Here is a 26,182-nt window from a genome sequence, read left to right as displayed (position 1 = left end):
ATTATGGAACATCGTAAATCATAATGTTCTTATTGTAACATCAGTTCAGTGATAAAACCACAATATATAAAGTTATCAAATGTAATGGAAAATAGTAATGATTGCAAACTGGCTAAATGCTAGGTATACATCTAGTAAAATGACATCTTCATCTTAGTTCTCATCTAACTAACTACAGTATAAAAGCTATACAGTTTCAGGATCGATAATTGAGGATACAAACTTTGCGAGTATTATTAATTAACCTGTATTAGGTGACTAATATTTTAGCCAAATACACATGCAAAAATCATTAAAATTTAAACACTTAACAGGAAACATAGATTAAGAAAATAGAAATATATGCCTATAATAAGCATCATCCCAATATTTGCCAGTGCCAAGAGTATTAAAGCAGTTATCATAGCATGAATCTGGTAATGACAAGTTGCTGATGAAAGCAAAGTTTCAGAATTAGGACAAAATCTCTAAATAAACATTAAAAAAACCTTGTGCAGGGAGAAACTAACCCTTCAAAGTTTTATGTAAAATTTTCAGCTTGAAATAATGAGGGCAACAATTGCAAGCAACGCCTATCCTTTCCATCATGAATCAAAATCCTCGATAATGATACCATCAACTTACTTCCAGCCTCCCCGAGAATTAAGTGGAAAAGAGCAGGTTGAACAAGTTTGACGAGTTGAGCAACTGAAGAAATGGACCCTTTTGGCAAGTTAACAAACCATCAAAGGGCTGGACCTTTGTTGAACCAAATCCTCTACACATACAAGCTTCCCAGTTCCCACTTCTGTTGCAGAATTGGAACCGTCATCATGTAGCATACCTCATAAAGAACCATGTGACAAGATCTGTTACACTGTCATACTGTTGCATCGTCGTTAAAGTGCTTTGGGAGATTGACATAAATGATATTGTCAACAAAAGGAGTGCATCAAATCATTCAAGGTGTCACGGGGTGGGAATGCCACCATCCAGAATGCTACTGAACACTTGGAATTGAGGCCCTTCTAAGGGTATGGATCTGGGATTTCAAGGCATAGTTCCTGGAAAAATATATTTTTTCCTGATTCATTGAGGACAAATGTTTAGGCATTGTAACCTCATCAGAGATAAACACAATCAGTTTTCTACCACAGCATTGATGAGCCTACTAGCTAAGCAAGCTGTTCACCCTACAAATTCAATCAACAACTTATCATGTGAAACTTATGCACAGGCTAGTTAACACAAGATCCCATACATTCATCTTTTAATCATCCCTCAATCTGAAATACATTTGACTTCAAGGACACCACAAAGATTAGCTTCTTTGAGACCATGTTACCAGATAATGCCGAGGGTCAAAAACAAGTATATAACTGAAAGGCAAGGAAGATAATTAAGGAGGAACAAAATGACATTACTCTTTGATCTCCTAATCAACAACTACTAAGATTTCACAAACCAAGAACCATGTGCTGAGATATACTGAAAAAAATAGCTATACCTAACAGAAACAGATGACTTCCAATTCTCTACTTAAACTGTTCAATATCACCAAATACAAAATTTGGATGTGCTAACTTTATATTACTATGCATTTGATTCATCTCTTCAGCATCACTTTGTCTATCTTGGTTAATATCTGCAAGCTCTTGGGCTTAGCTATACATGACCAAAGACAGGATTAATACAAATTTAAGTTAAATTCTTTGTTCACATCAAAAGTGTCCTGTTCCATGAGATGCAGAGTTGAAAAGAGCACATTAAAAAAGAAGCAAACACAACATTCTGCTTTGCCTCTTAATCTTATAAGCATTGATAAACTCTGAATTTCAATAAGAGGATGTGCGAATAGTTGCACCATTGCCACAAAGGTACAGAAAAATAACATCATGAAGTCGCCAAATCTTTATTAGTGAGACAAGCTAATAGTAGGGATGATGCAACACAATTTCTGAACAAGCTCCCTGGATGAGTTACCATAAAGTTTGCAGAGAAAAAGCATTAGCTGCTAGCTTATATTCAGTCAATAATTGTGCAAGAACACTTCTAGCATGACAATAGTGCAAAGAAAATAAATTAGAAAACTACCGTCGGCAGTTAAGAAAACATCAATAGACTTTCCAAGCTAGTTCAGACTTCAGAAGTCAATATGCTAGACAGGGGAGAATTCAACTACCAAATCGTGGTGGAAATCATCAAGGAAAAGGCATAGTATGAACTATGAAGTACAAAATCCCGCTGTCAATTCCATAACAAAATTTTAGGGGAAAAAAGCAAGTGTTTTGGTTTCATGAAAAAACACTAACAACTGACTAGGAGTCAAATTACATTCTAGTGACTAACTCATTTCTTTCCCATCAGCCCACACTTCTTCACATCACTCCAGCACAAAATCGAATACTTTGAAATCAATGTTTAGACAGAAATACAACAATACTTACAATAGAACATTAGAAAGTGAAGAAGGATTGATTGAATAAGATGCTTACCATGTATACTGTACAACTAGCAACATGAAAACTCTGCTGGTAGAGATAAATCTCACAAAGTACTTGAACCAGGATTGTGCAATCAGCATGATTTTCAGGCGCTAAGGAAGTAGTCAGATCTAACAACTTGCAAAAATCCTCTAGAAATACTAATAACCAAGACAGCATTGAAAAAGAAAGTATAATTTAGTATCATCTTCCCATCTTACACAATTGTGCAAGTGACTCCATCTCAATTGATCATTTTAGGTGCTTGTGAATGTTATCAATGTTAGAAGAATTGATGGTTACCCCTTTCTCAACCATATAATAGGCCAGTTTTTCTACCTCTTCCACACGGTTTTCCTGACAAAGACCAACATGTAGCCCTGAGTATATATCAGAATCAATTGTTAGTACAAAACCCTTCTTCACAACATCCTCATACAGAACAAATGCATCAATAAATCTTCCTTTTAAACACAAATCTTTCATCAAGACAGTACACGGCAGAACTTCCTAACATCCACTTGAAAAGCTTCTCTGCCTCCTCAAATCACAAGATAGCTATAGCACTTGTCTTTCAAGATTTGACCTCCAACAACTACATCATTAACAAGTTTAAATGCCATGTCAATATACCCTTCACGACAAAGACCTTGGATTAGCACACTCATAGTAATCCTGTTAGGGTGGCACTTAAAACTCTCCATATGCTCCAATATCATCAATGCCTCAACTGACTTGCCATTTTCACACAAAGTCTGGATAATTGACATTTGGTGTACACTCCCCACCTTCTTTCTCCATCTCACCCAACAACTCCAGCGCTCTCTCGAAACTACCAGCTCTGCAAAGCCCATCAAGGAGTGCAGAGTATGCCACCAAATTCGGAACATAACCATGACTTTTCATAGTCTTAAACAAATGACAAGCATCCTTCAATCTCCCAGCAAAACAAAATTCCTTTAACATTGACATATAGGTAATCATATCAGGACACAAATCACATGACTCCATCTCTCTCATCAACCCCATTGCCCTAACAAGATCCCCCCCTTTCACAAAACAACCCTATAACACATTATACATTGTCGAATCCGGCCGACAACCAAAATCACCCATCTTTCTCAATACCCACAAACCCTCATCAGCACTCCTAGAGTCCTAGCTTCTCTACACAAATTAAGAACAACTTTAAACAATTTCACATTAGTTGACACCCTTCAACACCATAACACTCAATAATCTCTCTAATCCTACCCGGGTTTCGACGAATTTCGAGCAACTTACAAGCTAAATTATACATATATTGAGTATGCCTATATTTAGGCAGTAAACCAGCCCAGATGAAAAAACGAAGACCTAATTAGGGATGATTTAAGGAAAATCTACGCAACACCTCAGTAACACATTGAACATCTAATTGAGCATTAACATTAACAAGGGTTTTTTCAGGGTTTTGGGGGCAATTTAAGATGTGGGTACAAAATTCTTCTGCTGTTGAAAAATTAATTTTTGTAATGAGTGAAAATGGTGGGTTTTTTAGCCTATATGCGGAGGTGAAGCGAGAAATTGATGAAATCGCCATTCTTAGAAGAATAAGATAATATTAATGAGCTAATTTAAGGAAAATGAACTAAAAAATTACCTTGGTGCGAGATTAAGGGAACAGATGAATCAGTTTAAATGGTATGAAAAACTTACTGCCAGGAAGGAGATAGCGGTGGTGTTGGTGATGGCTAGTCCGCCGTAACAGCCGCGTTCGCCGGCGGTTGTTGTGCTTCTTAACTTGGTATTGTTGTGCTTCTAAAAGAAATAAACTTGGTACGGAGGCCTGTTCACATTTACTCTCACCGTTTTAGGAGAAAATAATAAAATACGGAGGTAGTGGGGTTAGTAGAACAATTAAAAAATATAAAAGACAAAAGTAGTGGAGAGAATTGGAGGAGAGAGAATATTATTGGGTCCAGAGCTTTCCAAAAAAGGAAATGGAGCAAGTATTTAAAAACGGCCGCAAATGAAAAGTGGAACAAGTATTTAAAAACGGAGGGAGTACTTAATTTCAGTTCAGTTCAGGTCCAATCAGTTCAGTTCAGTTCAGTTGAGCTCCAATCAATTCAGTTCAGTTCAGCTTAGCTCCTAATTTCCCTATCTCATAAAATATTATGTTCAGTTCAGTTCGGCTCCAATCAGTTCAATTCAATAATTGTGAACAGACACATAGTAGTAAATAAAAATTCATTATATTATCTAATAATTTTAATAAAATATCAAACATAATAAAATAAAAAATTAAACAATTGTTTGATGAGACAAGCTACAAAATGTTGTAGCCAACCAATATGAAACTCTATAGCTTGAAACCTTTGTAATTTAAAAATATGATGTGGCAAGATAAGCTACAATATGTTGTAGCTTACCATTAGAGATGCTCTAAGTGCAAACACCAATAGCGATTCTATCGTAATTAGCGGTTTGTTTTACCCATTTTTCTCTAAAATATGCCAAATTTACCCCTTGATGTTGTTAATAAGTTACGCAACAAATTTGAACACAATACACTAAGGGCCTGTTCATATTAACTGAACTAAACTAAACCGAACTAATTGGACCAGAACTGAACTGATTAGAGCTGAACTAAATTGAATTAAACTGAACTGAAATGAATATTTTATGAGAGAGAGAAATTAAGAGTTGTACTGAACTGAACTGATTGGAGTTGAACTGAACTGAAATTAAACAAATGTGAAAAAGCCCTAATACTTTCTCCGTTTTTTTTTTTTTTTGCTTGAACTGCTTTGACTTTTACACCATTCACTATCCCTCCTTTTGACCGTGTTTTGTGAATAATATACAAGGAAAAACATATTTATATGAGATCTTGTTAGAATCGTCTCAATAATCACTATCACAATATATAACTTTTATAATTTTTACTTATATAGAAATAAAGTTATTGATGGTTAAAGTTGTGCATCGACAAACGTGATAAAAGAAACAACTCAAGTATAAAGGAAGTATAATTTAAATTAGGTTTAAATTTAAAGCAATCCTATATATAAAGTGAAAGGGTGTTTTGGATGATAAATTTTACTTTCCTAAAGAGTTTTTTTTTTACTTGACCTGCTTTGACTTTTACACTAATTACTACTAGGGGTGCTCATAACCAGGTACCCGGAAGTGCGGGTAGTTATTTAAGCGGCCCATTACCCGACCCGCTAAAAGCGGGTACCCGCTTATCGGGTACCCGTTTTTACCGGGTACCCGAAATTTTAACATATATGTTTGTTTAAAAAAAAATGTCATAATATGGCCTTAAACCTGCCGTTTTAATAGATAAAAACAAAAAAACCAAATAAATTACAAAGTCCAAACAATATTCTCAAAGCCACAAATCAAACTAAATGGAAGAGGGGATAAATTCTGTCACTTGTGACATCCGAAGCTTCAATAGTTTCATCAATGATAATTATATTGTTGGTTGCTCCAAAACCAAGTCTATAATCCCTGCACAAGATAAATCATTCAAACAAAAACATAAATCAATTGTAGAATATCACAAAGGATAAAAAGTAAAGAATTAAGCAATTAACCCCAAAAAATCGAGCAAAGAATTACTAAACTAACAAGCAAAGAATTAAGCAATTAACCCCAAAAAATCGAGGAAAGAATTAAACAATTAACCCCAAAAAATCGAGCAAAGAATTAATAAACTAACAAGAAAAGAATTAACGTACAAGCAAAAAATTAAGCAATTAACCCCAAAAAATCGAGCAAAGAATTAATAAACTAACCTTGCACGGCGGATCTAAGGTTGCCTGAGAGGGTCTGACGGATCGGAGGTCGCCTGAAAGGGATTGACGGAGGTCGTCTGAAAGGGATTGACGGAGGTCGCCTGATAGGGAGGAAGGAGATTACCTGGGATTGTTTGAGAGTGTGTGTTTGACAGTGAAAGAGGCGAGAGAAAAGGAGAGTGTGACTGCGAGTGAAGAGGATAGTGTGACTGCGAGTGAAGAGGATAGTGTGACTGAGAGTGAAGAGGAGAGAGAAGAGGGGTGAGTTAACTGAGAGAGAGAAGAGGGGAGAGTGAGTGTGCGGCTACTAAGAGAGTAAGAGGAAAGAGTAGTAACCCTAATTCCCTAAAGGACTTCCAGCTAATAAAATTTTTAAAAAAAAAAAAAAAAAAAAAAAAACGGGTATTTAATGGGTACCCGATACAGTAAGAGGTTGGCCCATTACCCGACCCGCGAAACTTATATTTTAGCGGGTCGGGTACCCGACCCGCAAATTAGGGAAAAAAAAAATCAAAAATACCTGTCGGGTACTTTGCGGTCGGCGGGTAAACGGGTCGGGTATTTTTTAACACCCCTAATTACTACTCATCATTTGATCGTATTTTGTAAATAATATGTAAGGAAAAACATATTCACGTGAGATCTTGTTAGAATCAGACGTCTCAATAAATATTATCACAATATATAACTTTTACAATTTTTACTTATATAAAAATAAAGTTATTGATGGTTAAATTTGTGCATTGACAAATATGATAAAAGAAATAGCTCAATTAAAAATAAAAAAGGAGATATAATATAAATATTTTATATATATAATTCAAGACTTATTTGGCAACACTTCACCACACTACTACAAAATCCACTGATTTTCGACGCTATTCAATCGACGCTGTCAATACACCGTCAGTGGAAAATTTGGTTCCCGCGTTTTCTCGACGCTTTTCAGCGTCCTCACTTATTATTGACGTAAAAAGGCGTCCAAAGTAATAATCACGTGATAAGCACATGTGCTCTAGCTTTAGAACTTATACAAAATTGGGGAAAAACAACAAAATCGCTCCTCTATACTCTCCGATAATTAAAACCCTAGCCTTTCACTCATTTCTCTCATCAATTCATCTCTCCAAAATCGCTAACCCAGTAACAAATTAAAATGAATGATGCTCTTTGATTTAATAATATTTGGTATTATAATTGTTTTCAGGTATTTACTCCTTTCTCTCTGGATTTTGATGTTAAGGGTTTTTGTTTTAATGCTTTATTCCGATTTTGATTTTTTTCTGAGATATTTTTCCTAATATATCATGGAGGATGAAGAGATTTTGAAGTCTCTTTACAAAAAACATATATAATCGGATGTTCACACACTGACCCAAAATGTCGTTGAGCTCATCCTTGCCTTTACTTCCGAGTAATTTCTTGCATCTAACTTACTTCTTGTATATTAGTTGAGTTATACTTTAGTTGAATTCGGTTCATTTTGGTTTAAGTTTGTTTGTTTTTTTGAATTAAGAATTTTGTTGTTAATTGAATTTATAAAATTTAGACCTAGAAACCATGCACATGGTGCGGTGGTGCCTATGGTGTCAAGTAGGTCTCACCTGCACATTTTGGCTGGGGAAGTCCAATTCTCTGAAGTTGGGACCATTATTAGACCAAAATGAAATGTTACTGATTCTATTTTTTCTTTTCCAAGTAGTAAATTATAGCAGGACCAAATTAATTAATTGATTAAATTGTTTAACCGTCTCTAGAAAACCCATTTAATGTATCTTATTTTCACTTCATGTCTCTCCATGTGATGTATTATTAGTTAAATTAGAGTGTATTAGTGGTGACATTATGAATCGGCAGCCTTGCGATTGAAATTTGTGCTTTTGTATATGTATTAATCTGTATATTCAAGTCTTTTTATATATAAAAAGATGCTGATATTGATATAAGCTGTAGTGTATATGTAGATATATTAATCTAGTGGAGTAGTGGTTACATGTAATTATTACTTACTAGTGTGTATGGCTGATGATTAGATGTGAAAATTTTTATGTATACTAGCTTAGGATAAGTAAGGCTTGTCTCTTATCTTTTCTTGTAGAATGTATTAAACTTTTAATTCTCTTTTTGTGTGTGGTCTTTAGCTTTTACTCATATTAGTGGTCTTTTTTTTTTCCGAAGAAAACTCATATTAGTGGTCTAGTAGAGGTAAACTTAATATTAGTGTTAATTTTTAATCTTCACACAAAAAGTTAGTACCTCAATTGTAACTCATGACATTAGAGTCTATCACATTTTTAATTCTTAAGAAGGTACAATATTAATCAATAAGGATTCTAATCTTGTAAGCATGGAGAATGAATTCTAATATTTAACTTCCATTTTCAATTTGGATCTCCTTATCTCTCATGTCAGGTTGTATTTAACTTCTAATCTTGTATCCATTTGGTGATACAATACAAGATTAGAAGTTGAAGCTACTGAGTAGTTTATGGACAATGTGCACCACGGGCTAACTGCCATTATTAGCACTTGGTTTGGGTGTAAGATAAGATTGTGATTACTTTATTTTAGTTCAGGTTCTTTTCCCACTATTTATCTTCACACAAACTTTAATTTGCCCTTCTCAACACAAATATTTCACTCATAGAATTGGCTTTGATACTTGTACTGAATTAATGAGTGTTAAGTCATTGATAGTTTGTAAAAAAATTGGATTGCCTACTTGAACTTACTCCAACAAGATTTTTTTCCCATACAACATCCATGGTGATTAATTTTCAACGAGTGCTCATATTCTCATCCATTTTACGGGTACTATTGATCCTCTATGGAGATTATATTTTATTTTCTGATGTTACTATACTACTTTGATGTCTTTTGAGAAGTCTTCTTTCAAAAGGGCCATGTATTGTTATTCACCATCGCTCGCCTTTCTACTCGTACCAAATGAGGTTTTTCATCAATCTCGGGGGAAATAGTTATTCTCAACTGTAGGTATGAAAGAATCTTCCCAACAGCTACTAGGTTTTACCTGTAGATATCAAAAATTCAATTTCTTTGTGATGCATCTCTGCTCTTTTTTTAATGTATATTCCTCAAGTATGTGGAAATAGATTATTTCATTCTAAACACTTGAAATTTTGGCATTTAATTTTGGTTGAGCTTTTGCTTTTGGTTTAGGATGACCAATTTTTATGATATTGTGAATTTGCTTGCATTCTTTTTTATTAATTGTGGTGGAGCTTAATGTATATCATTAGAAATATGAGAAATTTCTAATCCATTGTTGCGGTTAACAATTTATTTGTCATAACTTCTATTGTGGTCTTGCTATTTTCAGATTTTGGAGTGTACTAGGAAATAAATATGTTGTGCACAATTTTTCGTCATTATCTGAGTTGCAACATTTCTAATCTACAGATCTGCTAGTTGGCTACTTAATTCGTTCCATTTTTAAGGTACGTGGAGTACCAGAGAAAATATGCACTTATTGTAGAGTATAAAAGACTTAAAAAACTAATAAATGAGATTATACTAGTACGCGCCCGTGCTAATGCACGGGTTATAATTATTAATGGGATTTAAAAATATATATATATATATATAACTAAAAAAATAAAAAAAAAATTATAAAAAAAAAACTAAAAAGATCGAAAAGAAAAATATGGTGTACATTATTGTTTTTTTTTTTTTTTGAAATAATAATATGTCACATTTTAAATTATTGATAGGAATGTATGAAATTAAAACATAAAAAAGTACGGGAACTTATGATTAAAAAATTGAAGTGTACATAATTTAGGGAAGAAAAATGTGCACTTATAATATGGGATTTCTTATAACATTCGTGTTTCTAAAAAGAAATTTATTGGATAATATAATTAAATAGATAGTTTTTTGGGGTAGTATGTGTTATTAGGAAAAATATTAAAATAATAGTGGAAAAAAAAAAACCAAATAATTATTGATTACTTACACAAAATAATTAAAATATAAATCAATAAATCAGAAAAATCAAATTTAAAACCATAAAAAATGGAATCATAGTAATTATAAGTGAATGGGGTTATTAAAGTGAATTGTAATGCATCCCTTGCGGAGGAAGGCTGGGTGAGGCTTAGGGTAGTGGCTAGAAAGGAAAAAGGGAAGGTTCTTTTTGTTGGTTGTAGGCGAATGTGTGGCAGGTGGCCACATGTGGTTGCTGAATGGATGGCGGTGCGGTTTGGTTTGCTGTGAACTTTGGATGAAGATATGGTCTAAAGCACCTAATTATGGAGTTGGACTGCCAAAATATAGTTTCGAGACTTCAAGCTACATCTATTCCGACCTTGACAAAATCCTTTATGATATTCTTATTTCTAATATGCATTTTGATTTTATTAGTTGGTCACATGTTAAACGCGAGGGTAATTATGTCGCTCACCATCTCGCGAAGTTAGTGCCTTTTGGGGTTGAGCAAATTTTGGAAAATCATTGTCCTAGTGATGTTGCCCCGTATGTACTTACGGACTCTTTGTCCTTAAGCAATGGTTAATAATATGCACTAACTTTCTTCAAAAAAAAAAAAAAATATTTAAAATTTTAAATAATCATAACTAAACATAGATTTAAAGCAAAGATGATTGCTTATCAAATCGGACTACATATAAAACCCAATACAAATGTATTCTATCCCAAAGTTATTTTTTTTTTTCCGGTTAACTACGGATATTGAATACTATAGTAGTGATCTAAGCTTTCATAATTTATGTGTAGTTAAGGAATAGTGTATGTGTGGGGAGTGTAAATGAAAGTGGAGTTGATTGAATGATGATGACTTGTTGAGATAACTATATTTAGTCTATTACATTTTTTTTTTTTTTGAAGTTGAAATTATAATTAGTTAGTTTTAGATAAGATTAATTTAATTGGAGAGTATTAGTACTCCTTAGTAGATGAGTAGTTGGATGTATTCTATGTATATTCTTTTTTTTTATTCCTTTTTTTTTTATTTTTTTTTATTTTTGAATTAAAGGAAATGGAGGGAGTAGTTTTTTTAGGTGGGAGTGAATGAGGAGGCTTGGTTGGGGTTTTGGAGGCTCCTCATTCACTTACTCTGCAATTATATATTAGATGACTGTAGGTTTGCTAAGTGAATGCTTTCTGACATATGCAAGTATAGTAAGTGGCACTTGATATTTGTACATGTCAGTTGATTTACATGTATAATTTTTAACCACATTTCTTGCATGCGGTGGTGCAACTTACCATGTTCTACCAAACTTGATTTGTCTGTTTATTTCATTTTTACTGGAATATATGACTGTAAGCCATTATAGATTTTTTTTCTTGAGGATATTGTATTAATTTGATATAATTTTGACTTCTGATTTTCTGTTCTTATCGGTCTACAGGGATGGTCTACCAAGCTGCAATTTGGTATGGACTTATTGTCCACTTTTGAATATATCCTACTTTGTATTATATATGCACTTCCCATAATGTTATTTCTTGATCCACATCCAATCTGGTCAGAAGCCCCATGCTTGTGAATTGGAGCTCTCATCAAGAAAAATCACCTCAATGCTTAAATGATACAGACCCAAAGTCTTCGTGGACTGTGCTTGTGAGCTTTTTTCAGGCACTAGGATCCTGTTTGGATTGATATCAGGTGCTGTCTTCCTTGGTTTTACTGGTCTCTTATATTATTTATACGGGTGGGAATTTATGTACGAGGCACTTCTTTACCATCTTACACTAACTCATCTTAGGCACAATTTCTCCATATATCTCTACCACATTTAAGTTCATTATGAGCATGAGTTCTCAATACTAGAAAAGCAAGTCTCTTTCTTGCAACAGTTTTCAGTTTAGCTGGTTCTTATATTCAAATATGTCATGGATCTTCCCTTCTGCTTTCTTGGGCAGAAAGTGGCATTTGTAAGCATTTAATAAGCTATATTTCCAGGGATCGGAGAGGTATTGTTGAAGTATTATGTTTTTATATTGCCTTGATTTATTGATAGTTTTTATATTTTTATTCTTATTCGAACTATATTGTTATCATGTGGCAGCGGCTAGAATGGGCGTGAAAATGGCAAAGCATCTGGGACATGAGAGAATTGTGCTATTTAAAGATTTCAATTAGTGATTCCGAATTTGTTCCACTACAACTAGTCATGAATAAAGCATAAGTTGGAATTGTACTTGTTGTAATAGAAAAACCCATTACTGTGAGATATTGTACATATGCTATAATGTATTTTATATGTGTAATAAAAAAAAATTGGCATAAATTTGTTGTACATGTATTATTATTATTATTATTATTTTTTTGTAATAATAATATATTAGAAATAATTATTATGGAATGAAATATTTTATTTTGGTATTCTAGATATTTATTTTAAAAAAAAATTGGACAAGAAAAAGCGTCCCCAAATTAGAAAATATGGATAGGAAAAAGCGTTGCCAAAATGTTAAATAGCAAATGTATGAAAATTTGGACAAATAAAAGCGTCACCAATTTTAAGATTCTTGACGTGAAAAAGCGTCACCAAAGTTAAGAAAGTGCGACAATTATGGCATATTGCGACGCTTCGTATAAAAATTTTCGACGCTTTTTTGTGTCTAGCAAAATTTTCGACTCACGTTTTTTCGACGCTTTTTAGAAGCGTCGAGAAAGATTTTTGCGACGCTTTTATGTGTCAAAAAAAGGCTGAAAAGCGTCTAAAAAGCACGCTTTTGTAGTAGTTTAATAATTTTGACGAAGTATAGTTTAAGAAAAAGCCAAAAATAAACCACCTTTTAAAACTAGAATTTTGTCAAAACACACCTTTTTTGTTGTCCTAAAAAAATCTTAATTTTTTAATTGTTTACTTTTGTAAAAGACCTCCTTAATTTTTTTTTTATTTTTTTATTTTTTTTTTTGGGAAAAAACCTTATTTATTTATTTATTTTAGGAAAAATACACTTTAATAATCCCAACTATTGCCGATTTACCTATAACAATCCCAACTAAGGTTTATTTTTTAACAATCCTAACTATGCACCCAGTTTTCCTAGAGCAGACCCAACCGGTCATCAACCTAATATAACAGGTTGCTTTGACACGTGGCATCACATGAGTGGTTAAAAAAAATTAAAAAATAATAATTAAAAAATAAATAAAAAAATAACTCCTCCCTAACAGCCACCCCATCCCCCGTAGCCTAGCCGGATTCCGTCATCAACTCATCGGCCATCCGAGAAACCACCCTAAACCCCCAACCATAAACTTGCCGACCATCCACGAAACCACCCTAAACCCCCATCCTTCCGCGAAACCACCACCCTTTCTACCTGTTTGCTCGATCGCGAAACCACCCCAACCTCCCACTTGTTTACCCAATCGCGAAACCACCCCAACCTCCCTCCTTTTTCGCCTAGCTCTGCTCGTGAAGCCACCTAAACTTCACTCCTTATCTCCTTCTCCGCCTAAATCCGCGTGCTAGCGAAACTTCCCAACCTCCCCTGCGCCGATTATTGGAGGCTGCTTATGTGTTGACGATGTCGATGGCTAGATCTGTTGGTGTTGTAGTTGTTATTGTTGTTGCGGCGACCAAGCGGCGATTAAGGGTTGGAGTGGGTTGGATCGTGGCCGGTGGTTTTAAGGGTTGGGAGGGTCATTGTTGGCGATCTGGAGGAGTAATTATTGTGTCGTGGCCAGTGGTTTTGGAGGTTGGGAGGTTTTCGCATGGCCGGTGGTTTTGGGGGTTGGGAGGGCTCGTTGACTGGTGGTTTTGGGGTGGCTGGTGGTTGGCTTAAGGTTTCATGGTGGGTGAAGGGAGGAGGAGGGTGGCTGAGATGGTTTTTGGTAATTTGTTTTTTTTTCTTTTTTTTATTTTTTATTTTTTATAATATTAAGCAGCCAATCATGTGCTGACATGTGGCGCTTAAAAGTTTTTTTAAAAAAGGTTTACCCTTTCAACAGGTAACCGGTTTTTGGGTCTATTGGAGGAAAACTGGGTGCATAGTTAGGATTGTTAAAAAATAAACCTTAGTTGGGATTGTTGTAGGTAAATCGACAATAGTTGGGATTATTAAAGTGTATTTTTCCTTTATTTTATTAAGAATATACTCCGTAATATTAACTGAGCAAATAAATTATTTGTAGTTCTATTAAGCTAATTAAGTGATTAATTGTGTGATAAACAATGCAACAATATATACTTACATCCCATCTATCTGGATTAAAGGACATTGGATCTTCAAAATTTGCTGGATCATTGTGAAGGTTTCTTAGCCATACAAGAACACTCCAACCTTTTGGTATTAAGTAACCTACAAATAAAATAAGTTTTTCAAATATGATGTGTGTTAAAATGAAATAACTATTTACTAATAATTTCTCATAAGATATAATTAATTGTCTAAATAAATTAGGGAATTAATTGTGACCTTTAAATACAATGTCATCAGTGGCTTTCCTGAACACAAAGGCAGAGAGGTTTGCCATTCTAATTGTTTCTTCCGCAACCTGCAATAATAATAATAAGCTAGCCATTTATTTTATAGGGAGTATTTAAATTGTTTTCATTGTGCTACATTTAGGTTGTCAAAGAAACATAAAATTTGATGTACTTCAAAAATAAGTGCTGTATATTATGGAGTATTGATCTTTGCTGATTAAAATTAAATTATGGTTTGCTTATCAATTTTGACTTATTTACATACCTTATTTGTGTACTTGAGCTTCAAAATATCTTCATATGTGATGCTCTCGTTGTTGTTCTCCTTAATCATAGCCTTGTTCTCCTCCTATTTTTATTTGTATTTTATTACAATTATTGAGTAATCCAATGTACAACATAAAATAGTCATTCAACAACAGAAAATTTCAAAAAATTCCGGGGTTAGCCAATTTACCTTAAATGTTATCCCCTCCGTCCCCTTTTGATAGTCACTTTTGTTAGAAAAATCACGGGAAATAATAAACATAAATACGTAATAAGTAGCAAAAGTACATTAAAAAGTAAATTTACATTTGGTATGCAAAAAAAGTAGAGAGAGAAAGTACTTAAAGTACATGGGAAAGTAAAATTACACGGAGAAGTTAAATTTGCAAAAATATTTTTACAAATGAGAGAGAATTTTGGTAAAAAAAATAATATTAATGGTAATTGAAAAAAACAAATGTGACTAATATTTTGGGGTCATTAAAAATGGCATAAGTGACTATTAAAAGGGGACGGAGGGAGTATGTTAGTATAGCAAAGGCAACAGTAATTTTTTTTTTATTTTTTTTTGGTAATAATGTACATGATTCATATGATATAAGCTATCTTTTGTTTTGTTTTTTTTTTTTGCCTTTGTTACTTGGCATTATTATCATATGCTACTACAAAAAAAAAAAAAATAAAGATTACTCAACTTTGTTTTTTACTCAGTTACAGATCTATTATGTATGGCTAGAAAATAAAGTTAATTACCCGAAGCGTGAGTAGAACATGAGGGTTATTGGCTAAAAATCGCAGAGACCATGTAATAGCATAAGCAATGGAAATATGACCAACCAGAATAGTGCTCACAACATTATCTAACACCTCTTTTTCGCTTAAATGTCTTTGTTCATTATTCTTCATTTGCATTAAACCATCCATAAGATCGCTTATTACTGTACTCTCTCCCGAAACTCTATCTTTATTCTTCTGCTTCCTTTTCTCTAGCTCCTCCTTCAGCTTCTTTGTAATCTCCTTTCGACACTAGATTATTACATGCTTAATTAATTACTTGATCACAAATATTAAATTATAATAAACCAACTTTTATTACAACTTATCACAACATAATACATATAATTGTTTTTGTACGTATAATTTTGCATTCAATAATAATTCCATATTTCCATGAAGATAAGGTATATGTATATATATTGAGATACATCATATACATGCATGTTTGCTATCCCTTGTTAATATCTATAATGACTTTATTTCAAAAGGTTCAAATTTTATATTTATTTTTTTTTACTCAATAACAAATTATTCTGTCATATATGTAATTAATACTGTAACTAATTATTACATGGGGCTGATCAGTAATATATGTTGTAATTTATAATTCAATTTTCTTCTAATTTAATTAAATTTGTTGTTGATATTGTCTTTTGTTATATATTAATATTTTGTATTCAAAAGATCACGTAAAAAATCACATAGCTTGGTGGTAAGACAATTGGTTCAAAAATTAGAGGTTGTGAGTTCAGATCTTGTGGTAAACTATTACATGGGTGACGTGGCGTAATGAGGAGAGTTTACATGATACGTGGGCGTTAGTTAACAACGCCATTATTTAATATAGATTAGCTTATACAATGAAACTATTACAAACTAATTACAAAGTTCACTAAAATATAGCCTGCCTCTAGCTCCCTTAGCTTGTTACAAACTAACCGTGTTCGTGCATATACGTACCTTGAGGGCATGATGATAAGCTGTGCCGGGAAGGTTCCATGGTTGTGCTCGAAAGCCGTAAACTATACCTTGGTATAGCTTCTCAATAGCATCAATTTGAGAGCTACCAATTTCAAGATGAGCGATATATCTCATAGTATAATCAAGCGTTACCTATTTATTAGTCATACAAAGACATGATTAATATTACTTCGAATTGTATTTATATATATATATATATATATATATATATATATATATATATATATATATATATATATATATATATATATATATATAGGGAAAGGCTCTCGTGAGAATTTTTCTTATGTGAGAACACTCTTTATGTTCTAAATTTTTACTCGTATGTTCTAAATTTTAAATATGATGTTCTAAACTTTTTTTTAGGTGTTCTAAATTAAATCAAATGTTCTAATTTATTACTCACATGTTCTAAACCATAAATTAGTTAAGCTTGATGTCATAAATTTTAAATAACTTGTTCCAAACTTTTAACTTTTATGTTCTAAATTTTAAAACGTGTGTTCTAAGATTTTTAATTATATGTTCCAGATTTTCTAAGATTTTTTAATTATATGTTCCAGATTTTAAAGCGTATGTTCTATTTTTTTTTACTCGTATGTTCTAAATTCTTTACTCACACTTTCTATATTCAATATCAGTTTGTTCTAAATTTTTATTCACATGTTCATAATCTTAAATCAAGTGTTCTAAATGTTACTCATATGTTTAAAATTTCATAAAGCAAATTTTATAAATTTTTAATCACTTGTTCTAATTCTTAAATCAGATGTTCTAACATATTACTCACACAAATGTTCTAAATTATTACTCATATGTTCAAAATTTTAATTTGAGTCACATGTTCTAAATTTTAACTCGTATGTTCTAAATTTTAAATCAGTTCTCATATAAGTCTGAATTCTCACATATGGACCTATTCTCACCGGATCCCTCCCCTATATATATATATATATATATATATATATATATATATATATATATATTCACTGTAATTTGCATACCATCAAATTAAATGCGTAAAATGATACAATTTTTACCTTTTTCACTTGATAAAATGCATTGATTTTAGGCATTTGAGACCATAATTGAAGGGCAGCAACAATGGTAGGCTGAATTTGGAGCACAATCCTCGAAAGAGAATCAGGCTGGTTGATGGATTTGACAATAGCACTCTTGATAATACTATGTTGTTGGCCCTCATTAAGCGTGATTACAGAATTAGCTCCTAATACTTGGGTAGTTGGCCATTCTTGTGTAAATTTATCGCTCGAATTGAGTACAAATTTGCACAAAGACGGGGAGCATGCTATGATGCATGGAGACCCATACAAATGGCTTCTATATATTCCCTCCTTACATCCATACCTTCATTTAAATTTACGAACAAAAAAATAATTTAGATAAAACGCCTTATCTTTTTTTAGAGCAATCCGTGCTCATATATATAATAATAGAATAAAATACAAACAAGGACATACACAAGTATTCATATATTTTAACCATCAAAACATAAGGTACTTAAATTATGTCAAACCTTGTTTAGGGTTGACTTTGACCATTATTTTAAATGCACATAAATAATACTCCGTATATAGAAGCCCTATATTAGAGAGAGGATGTGTCAAAAAAACATACTACATACTTACTTGTGTCTCTTAAAGGTGATAAAATCATCAAGGCGGCTAACAATATTAAAGTACCATAGAAGCGAGGCGGTCTCTCCTAAAAAAGGGAAACCCAAATGACCGAGGGGCATTTTGGCATTGAATGCAGAGCATCTTGCCTTAAGTGGTCTAACATACCATATCTCATTCCACCACCATGATAACCACCCTATCGCTGATAATAATATCACTAAATATACAATAAATATTATCATGATATTTTATTTGTTGATTATCTAATTCGTTCAATTATAGACGGGATGACCTAGTATAGCTTAAAAATGAGTGTTAAGAAAACAAAATATAAATATTCCGATAAATATATTGTACAAGAATGATAGGTGTTCACAATGCAAGTTCGTACAAAGGGATAATTGAGGGTTTGGCACTATTATTAAGTGGTGAGTAATTGAGCTGCGCTTCGGTACTAAAGATGTGTTATTTGATCCTACGCCTTAAGATAAGGGATTAAGGGCATAAGGCATTGTCGTACATAAAAAGTTGCCACCTTTATAATGTTTTTAATTTCTTATGTGTGGCCCAAGTTAACGAGTACCTCGGGCCAATTGCCACTTGGAGGAGAATTCAAAAAACATTTTTTTTCACATATTAGATTTTTTAAAAGTAATTTTGTCTCTTATACGTATTTCATTTTCCTTCGTTATGTACAACCTAATACTTGAGACTCCTCACGTCCTGTATATAATAAAAATATAAAATCCTTTTCTATATTTTGAAGATTCAAAATGTTATTTTTGTTTTTATTTATATTTTTGAATGATGTGTAATGATTATTATATCCTCACTTATTTAACTTTATTCATTATATTTTCTAAATTACTCTTAAATTTTGCACATGTCATGTATTTTTTTCCACTTACTCTCTAATTTTTGTCTACAATTATACTTTTCACTTTTATTAATGTACTCCGTACTTCATTCTACTTTTGCCACTTATTTTTAAATACCGTAAAAAAAACACAAACAACAATTATATGGGACGGAAAAAGTACTATTTATTTTTTACGGAACTACCACCTAATATTAAAAGTACACGTACATACTCATATTCTAAGTTGATACTTGATAGTTAGAGTCTCTTTTTATACTCTATTTACTAGGCTCTTACATAACCATTAAGTGATTAATAGTGTGATAAACAATGCAACAATATATACTTACATCCCATCTATCTGGATTAAAGGACATAGGAATGATAGGATCTTCAAAATATTCAAATCAGATAAGATAAGATCTTTTTTTTTTTTTTTTTTTTTTTTTGATGGAAATAAGATAAGATCTTTTGAGTATCATTTACTTATTATTAAATATCGTTAATTGTTTATGAATTTTTTTATAAAAATTGCATATTTAAAAAGTTCATGATGAGACGAATCTAACAAGATCCATTTTGATAATGTTTTTCTTTATAAATTAGTATTAAAATGCGGTCAAAGTTTAGTCAAATTGTTAAATCAGATCAAACCAGATTAGATCAGAAAAATTCAGATCAGATCTTAAAAAAATTGGACCAGATCTACTTGTTTCAGGTGAAGAGAACAAGTCCTAAGTTGTTGAGAACCAGCAAACATAGGTCTAGCACTCTAGCCAGCTTCGAGGGATGTTCAAGAAGGTTTTTTTTTTTTTTTTTCCAAAGAAAGAAGTTATATTATTGACATAACCAACGCATAAGTAAGTTTTCAAAAAATCCATATTTAATTGCACTCCAAAATAATGTTAAACTAGATGAAGTCAGTGCGATGCACGGTTTATTTGAATTTTTAAAAATATTTTTTTTATGCATGTGCTAAAATTTGTTATATATTTAGATAAAATTCATAATATCAAAAGATAATATTTTATATTTAATTAAATTAAACTTAAAAATCTCATTCGGCAATTTTGCTTACATGGCATTTGAATTATTTAATTTTAAACTAAATTAAAAATCTCTTATTTTATTGGTTACAATTAAAATTTATAATTCTACGTGACGCGTTAAGAAAATTAAATCATATATGGCTGTCTAAAAACCCGAAAAAAAAACTCTCCTTTATATATAAGGTGAAAGGGGTTTTGGATGATAAATTTCACTTTCCTAAATGCCCCTTACATCTTGGTTCTCACAAAAAAAAAAAAAAAAAAAAAAAAAAAAAAAAAAAAAAAAAAAAAACTTTTATCTTTTCTTTTTTAAATTTTATTTTGAGGAAAGTCAACTTTAATTATTTAGCCTAAGGATATGTTCACATTTACTGAAATGAGCTGAACTGAACTGATTGAAGCTGAACTGAACTGAATATTTTATGAGAGAGGGAAATTAAAAGCTGAACTGAACTAAATTGATTGAAGCTGAATTGAACTGAACTAAACTGAATTGAATTAAGTAGATGTGAACAGGCCCTAACATGACATCATCAATATAATTTCAAATAACATATATTTATTATTATATTTTATCAATAATTTTTAAATCCACTAATATTACATACCTCTATTTTTGTAAAATTAGAATTAAGGAGATAATATTATTGAATAAAAACAGAGAATCTGGCTTCATAGATTATTTATATTGCTTATGTCTCTTAGCTTGTATATATAATTTGAGTGTCTTTAAACTTTATTAATTGAAATTTCGAGGCCATCGCTAGGTAATGGATGTGAAAGATACTTGACCTTCGCGCCAGGATTAAGCAATTTCCACCTGCAAACATTATCAAATTCAAATTATAGGTAAGGTGTATTTCTCATTAATACAAAGTATTATCAATGAGGTATGAGTACAAAATAAATTCCGTTAATTTTTTTGAATTAATTCCTTTAATTATTATGTCCTAATTTGATTTTTGATTTATTTTGATATAATCATATGAAATTAACAATGAGGGTAACTAAAGGCGCCTTACTTGTATCCAATAGACAAATGATGGAGAAATATGGCTAGTGAAACTCGAACAAGCGCACTTCCCGCACAAGATCTCGAACCTCCCCCAAAAGGATGATATGTTCCTTGCTTTGGGCGAGTCTGCAAAACGAAGTTTAATTTTGACGAAGTATAGTTTAAGAAAAAGCCAAAAACCGACCAACTTTTAAAATTGGAATGTTGTAAAAAAAAAAAAAAAAAAAAAAAAAAAACACTATTTTTTGGTGTAAAAAAAGCACCTCAATCTTAATTTTTTTTTTTTTAAATTTTTTTTTTTTGAAAGACCTCCTAAATCATAATTTTTTTCCAAGGAAACCACATTTTTTTTAATTAAGAATATAATATTAACTGAGCAAATAAATAATTTATACTTAGTATTTAAAAAAGCAAACAAAAAAAGACATATGTCATCATTCTATTACACTTTCCTATTTTCTTCTTCAACTCAATGTACTACATGTCGTTTTACATTTTTTTTTTAATTATACAGTTTTTTTTCTTAAGTAACTCTTTCATTAAACTCTTCATCTTCATCTCCCCTCTTAAATTCAACCTTTTTTATTTTCTCTCTTTGATTTTAGTCCCTCCATCTTCTTTCTATTAAGTCTCATTTCAAATTAAAGTCTCAAAATTTTTACTTCTTTAATTATGGTTTTAGTTACATATTACACTTATAAATATTTATTGGTATTTCCTGGCTCATCTCTCAATGCAATTTTCTATGAACAAGCCGTGCATTGCACGGGCCAGAAGACTAGTTTGTTTAATTATTAGTAGCTAGTTCTATTAAGCTAATTAAGTGATTAATAGTGTGATAATAATGCAACAATATATACTTACATCCCATCTATCTGGATTAAAGGACATAGGATCTTCAAAATTTGTTGGATCATTGTGAAGGTTCCTTAGCCATACAAGAACACTCCAACCTTTTGGTATTAAGTAACCTGCAAAATAAGTATTGAAATAACTATTTGATAATTTCTCATAATTAAGAAATAAATGTATAATTAAATTAGGGAATTAATGAATTGTAACCTTTAAATACAATGTCATCGGTGGCTTTCCTGAACACAAAGGCAGAGAGGTTTGCCATTCTAATTGTTTCTTCCGCAACCTGCAACAATAATAAGCTACCCATTTATTTTTATATTTTCCTATTGACAATACATTATATTATGAAAGATGACATACCTTATTTGTGTACTTGAGCTTCAAAATATCTTCATATGTGATGCTCTCATTGTTGTCCTCTTTAAACATAGCCTTGTTCTCCTCCTACATTTATAATTTAATTATTAAGGAATCCAGTGAACAATTCATATATTACTTGGCATTATTAATTTTATTATCATATTATACAAAGAAAATTAAAGATCATGATAGATTATGAAACATGATCCTTCAACCATCTGCTTAATTTTGTTTGGTTGGTCCTTATACAGATCACTTAATTTTTTAATAACTTTGTTTTTCTATATATATATATATATATATATATATATATATATATATATATATATATATATATATATATATATATATATATATATATATATATATATATATATATATATATATATATATATATGTATGTATAGGGGGGAGGCTCTCGTGAGAATTTTTTCTTATGTGAGAATTTTTTTTTATGTGAGAACACTCTTTATGTTCTAAATTTTTACTTGTATGTTCTAAATTTTAAATATGATGTTCTAAACTTTTCCTTAGGTGTTCTAAATTAAATCAAATGTTCTAATTTAGTATTCACATGTTCTAAACCATAAATTAGTTAAGTTTAATATCATAAACTTTAAATAACTTGTTACAAAATTTTAACTTATATGTTCTAAATTTTAAAATGTGTGTTCTAAGATTTTTAATTATATGTTCCAGATTTTAAAGCGTATGTTCTATATTTTTACTCATATGTTCTAAATTTTTTACTCACACTTTCTATATTCTATATTTGTTTGTTCTAAATTTTTATTCACATGTTCATAATCTTAAATCAAATGTTCTAAATTTTACTCATATGTTTAAAATTTCATAAAGCAGATTTTATAAATTTTTAATCACTTGTTCTAATTCTTAAATCAAATGTTCTAAACATATTACTCACTTAGATGTTCTAAATTATTACTCAGATGTTCTAAATTTTAATTTCAGACGCATGTTCTAAATTTTTACTCGTATGTTCTAAACTTTTACTCACATGTTCTAAATTTAAAATCAGTTCTCATATAAGTATGAATTCTCACATATGAACCTATTCTCACCGGATCCCTCCCCTATATGTATATATATATATTATGTTTTTGTGTGATAATTACCAAGCACGTGTTATGACAGTATGACTAGATATTTTCCCTAATGGAATTGAGCAAAGAAATTTAAGTTACCCGAAGCTTGAGTAGAACATGAGGATTATTGGCTAAAAACTGCAGAGACCATGTCACAGCATAAGCAATAGAAATGTGACCAACTAGAATAGTGCTCACAACATTATCAACCACCTCTTCGTCGCTTAGATGTCTTTCTTCATTATTCTTCATTTGCATTAAACCATCCATTAGATCGCTTATTATTGAACTTTCTCCCGAAACACTATCTTTATTCTTCTGCTTCCTTTTCTCTAACTCCTCCTTCAGCTTCTTTGTAATCTCGTTTCGACACTAGATTTTAATTAATTATTAGTTGATCACAAAAATTACAATAAACCAACTTTACTTACAACTTATCGAGAAAATACAAGTTTATGAATATGATAAACAAAATTTGTTTATCAAATGGCAAAATTGTAAATAAATCAACAACTTTTTAATAAATATGGGTCCCACTATTGTTGATATATTTACAAAAATGTCATGATGATTGGACATTTATGTTGTTTTATTTACCATTTTGTCATTTGATAAACAAATTTTGTTTATCAAATTGATTAATTGGGGCTTCCTCTTATCGTATACATATAATTGTTTTTGTACGTGTAATTTTGCTTTCAACAATAATTCCATATTTCCATGAAGATAAGGTATATACGTATTGAGATACATTATATACATGCATGTTTGCTATACCTTGTTAATATCTATAAATCTATAATGACTTTATTTCAAAAAGTTCAATTTTTATTTATTTATTTTTTGACACAACAACAAATTATTATGTCATATGTCATGTATGTAATTAATACAGTAATTAGCTTATACAATGAACTATTACAAACTAATTACAAAGTTAACTAAAATATACTCAAAATACGCACGTACCTTGAGGGCATGATGATAAGCTGTTCCGGGAAGGTTCCATGGTTGTGCTCGAAAGCCATAAACTATACCTTGGTATAGCTTCTCAATAGCATCTTTACGAGAGCTACCAATTTCAAGATGAGCGATATATCTCATAGTATAATCAAGCGTTACCTATTTATTAGTCATACAAAGACATGATTAATATTACTTCGAATTGTATTATATATATATATATATATATATATATATATATATATATATATATATATATATATATATATATATATATATATATATATATATATATATATATTCACTGTAATTTGCATACCATCAAATTAAATGCGTAAAATGATACAATTTTTACCTTTTTCACTTGATAAAATGCATTGATTTTAGGCATTTGAGACCATAATTGAAGGGCAGCAACAATGGTAGGCTGAATTTGGAGCACAATCCTCGAAAGAGAATCAGGCTGGTTGATGGATTTGACAATAGCACTCTTGATAATACTATGTTGTTGGCCCTCATTAAGCGTGATTACAGAATTAGCTCCTAATACTTGGGTAGTTGGCCATTCTTGTGTAAATTTATCGCTCGAATTGAGTACAAATTTGCACAAAGACGGGGAGCATGCTATGATGCATGGAGACCCATACAAATGGCTTCTATATATTCCCTCCTTACATCCATACCTTCAATTAAAATTGCGAAAAAAAATAATATAGGTAAAACGACTTATATTTCTTTAGAGCAGTCCATGCTCGTGTATGTATATAAATATATATTCCTAAATTAGAAAAAGAATAAAAAGACATAATACTTCATACTTGTACATACTACTTACTTGTGTTTCTTAAAGTTTATAAAATCATCGGGGCGGCTAACAATATTAAAGAGCCATAGAAAGGAGAGGGTCTCCCCCAACAAAGGGAAACCCAAATGACCGAGAGGTATTTTGACATTGGATGCAGAGCACCTTGCCTTGAGTGGTCTAACATACCATATCTCATTCCACCACCATGATAACCACCCTATCGTTGATAATAATAACACTACACTTACAATACATATTATCATGCTATTTATATTTGTTGATTATCTTATTCGTTCAATTATAGACGAACAGAAAAGAAAGATGATCTAGTTTTTCTTTCTTTTTTTTTTTTTTTTATTATTATTTTTTTTATGCATGCATGTTAAGATAACACTTTACATTGACAATCCATGTATATATATTTAATGCCACAAATATTGTACCTACGCTATAGAAGATAATAAATTGACCACAAAATAAATATAAATGCTTTAGTTTTGCACCATGCTAAATATCTTACATGATTTTTTATTTTTTTTATTTTTTATTTTTTTTTTGTAAGTAGCTAGGTGATGATAAAGTAGAGAATATCTCCAACAAAAAACAATTAAATAAAAATAAAAATAGAGCATTTTTATAGAATACATATATGTCATTTTTATACACGGGTTTTTCACCATATGCCTATGAGTTTTTTGTTTATTCATCATATACCACTAAACTTTTTAAAATTCATCATATACTCCTGAGTTTTCACAAAAATACACCATATACCCTTGATGACTAATGATTGTTAATTTTGTCAATCATTAGATTTAATTAT

The 26,182-nt window shown here is 31.2% G+C and overlaps 2 protein-coding genes and 2 pseudogenes across 3 annotated transcripts; 1 reads left to right on the top strand and 3 right to left on the bottom strand.

Moving 5' to 3' along the window:
• Window positions 1–375: 375 nt before the first annotated feature.
• LOC145579877 (pentatricopeptide repeat-containing protein At5g47360 pseudogene) lies at window positions 376–4,300 on the bottom strand (annotated as a pseudogene). The gene is made up of 2 exons (XR_014099238.1): window positions 2,475–4,300; window positions 376–1,063 (listed from the first exon to the last, which is right to left on the bottom strand). The product of XR_014099238.1 is annotated as a pentatricopeptide repeat-containing protein At5g47360 pseudogene (transcript).
• Window positions 4,301–10,442: 6,142 nt separating this feature from the next.
• On the top strand, window positions 10,443–12,181 carry LOC145606262 (GPI mannosyltransferase 1-like; annotated as a pseudogene).
• A 1,994-nt stretch (window positions 12,182–14,175) lies between these two features.
• LOC145606251 (ent-kaurenoic acid oxidase 2-like) lies at window positions 14,176–18,967 on the bottom strand. The gene is made up of 9 exons (XM_081662285.1): window positions 18,928–18,967; window positions 18,354–18,546; window positions 17,745–18,072; window positions 16,684–16,836; window positions 15,700–15,972; window positions 14,945–15,028; window positions 14,669–14,747; window positions 14,445–14,551; window positions 14,176–14,232 (listed from the first exon to the last, which is right to left on the bottom strand). The coding sequence occupies exons 1-9, from the start codon at window positions 18,965–18,967 to the stop codon at window positions 14,176–14,178; spliced, it is 1,314 nt and encodes a 437-aa protein (XP_081518411.1).
• A 1,843-nt stretch (window positions 18,968–20,810) lies between these two features.
• On the bottom strand, window positions 20,811–25,692 carry LOC145579869 (abscisic acid 8'-hydroxylase 3-like). Its single transcript, XM_081637160.1, has 9 exons — window positions 25,390–25,692; window positions 24,910–25,237; window positions 24,561–24,713; window positions 23,691–23,963; window positions 22,486–22,569; window positions 22,330–22,408; window positions 22,132–22,238; window positions 21,275–21,393; window positions 20,811–21,072 (listed from the first exon to the last, which is right to left on the bottom strand). The coding sequence occupies exons 1-9, from the start codon at window positions 25,620–25,622 to the stop codon at window positions 20,982–20,984; spliced, it is 1,467 nt and encodes a 488-aa protein (XP_081493286.1). The 5' UTR covers window positions 25,623–25,692; the 3' UTR covers window positions 20,811–20,981.
• Window positions 25,693–26,182: the final 490 nt, after the last annotated feature.

This window comes from Chenopodium album, chromosome 2, assembly GCF_948465745.1.
Source record: "Chenopodium album chromosome 2, dcCheAlbu1.1, whole genome shotgun sequence".
Taxonomy (NCBI): domain Eukaryota; kingdom Viridiplantae; phylum Streptophyta; class Magnoliopsida; order Caryophyllales; family Amaranthaceae; genus Chenopodium; species Chenopodium album.
This window is presented reverse-complemented; position numbering and strand designations above follow the sequence as displayed.

Excerpts from the sequence above, each read along its gene's own strand:
- LOC145606251 (XM_081662285.1), bottom strand. The coding sequence starts at position 18,967 with ATGTTTTTTGAATTCTCCTCCAAGTGGCAATTGGCCCGAG. Across the intron at positions 18,547-18,927 it reads CAAGTGGCAATTGGCCCGAG|CGATAGGGTGGTTATCATGG; the intron begins GTACTCGTTAAC and ends TATTATTATCAG. Across the intron at positions 18,073-18,353 it reads ATCACCTTTAAGAGACACAA|GTATGGATGTAAGGAGGGAA; the intron begins GTAAGTATGTAG and ends ATTTAAATGAAG.
- LOC145579869 (XM_081637160.1), bottom strand. The coding sequence starts at position 25,622 with ATGATAATATGTATTGTAAGTGTAGTGTTATTATTATCAACGATAGGG. Across the intron at positions 25,238-25,389 it reads ATAAACTTTAAGAAACACAA|GTATGGATGTAAGGAGGGAA; the intron begins GTAAGTAGTATG and ends TTTTAATTGAAG. Across the intron at positions 22,570-23,690 it reads ATGTTCTACTCAAGCTTCGG|GAGGAGAACAAGGCTATGTT; the intron begins GTAACTTAAATT and ends TTATAAATGTAG.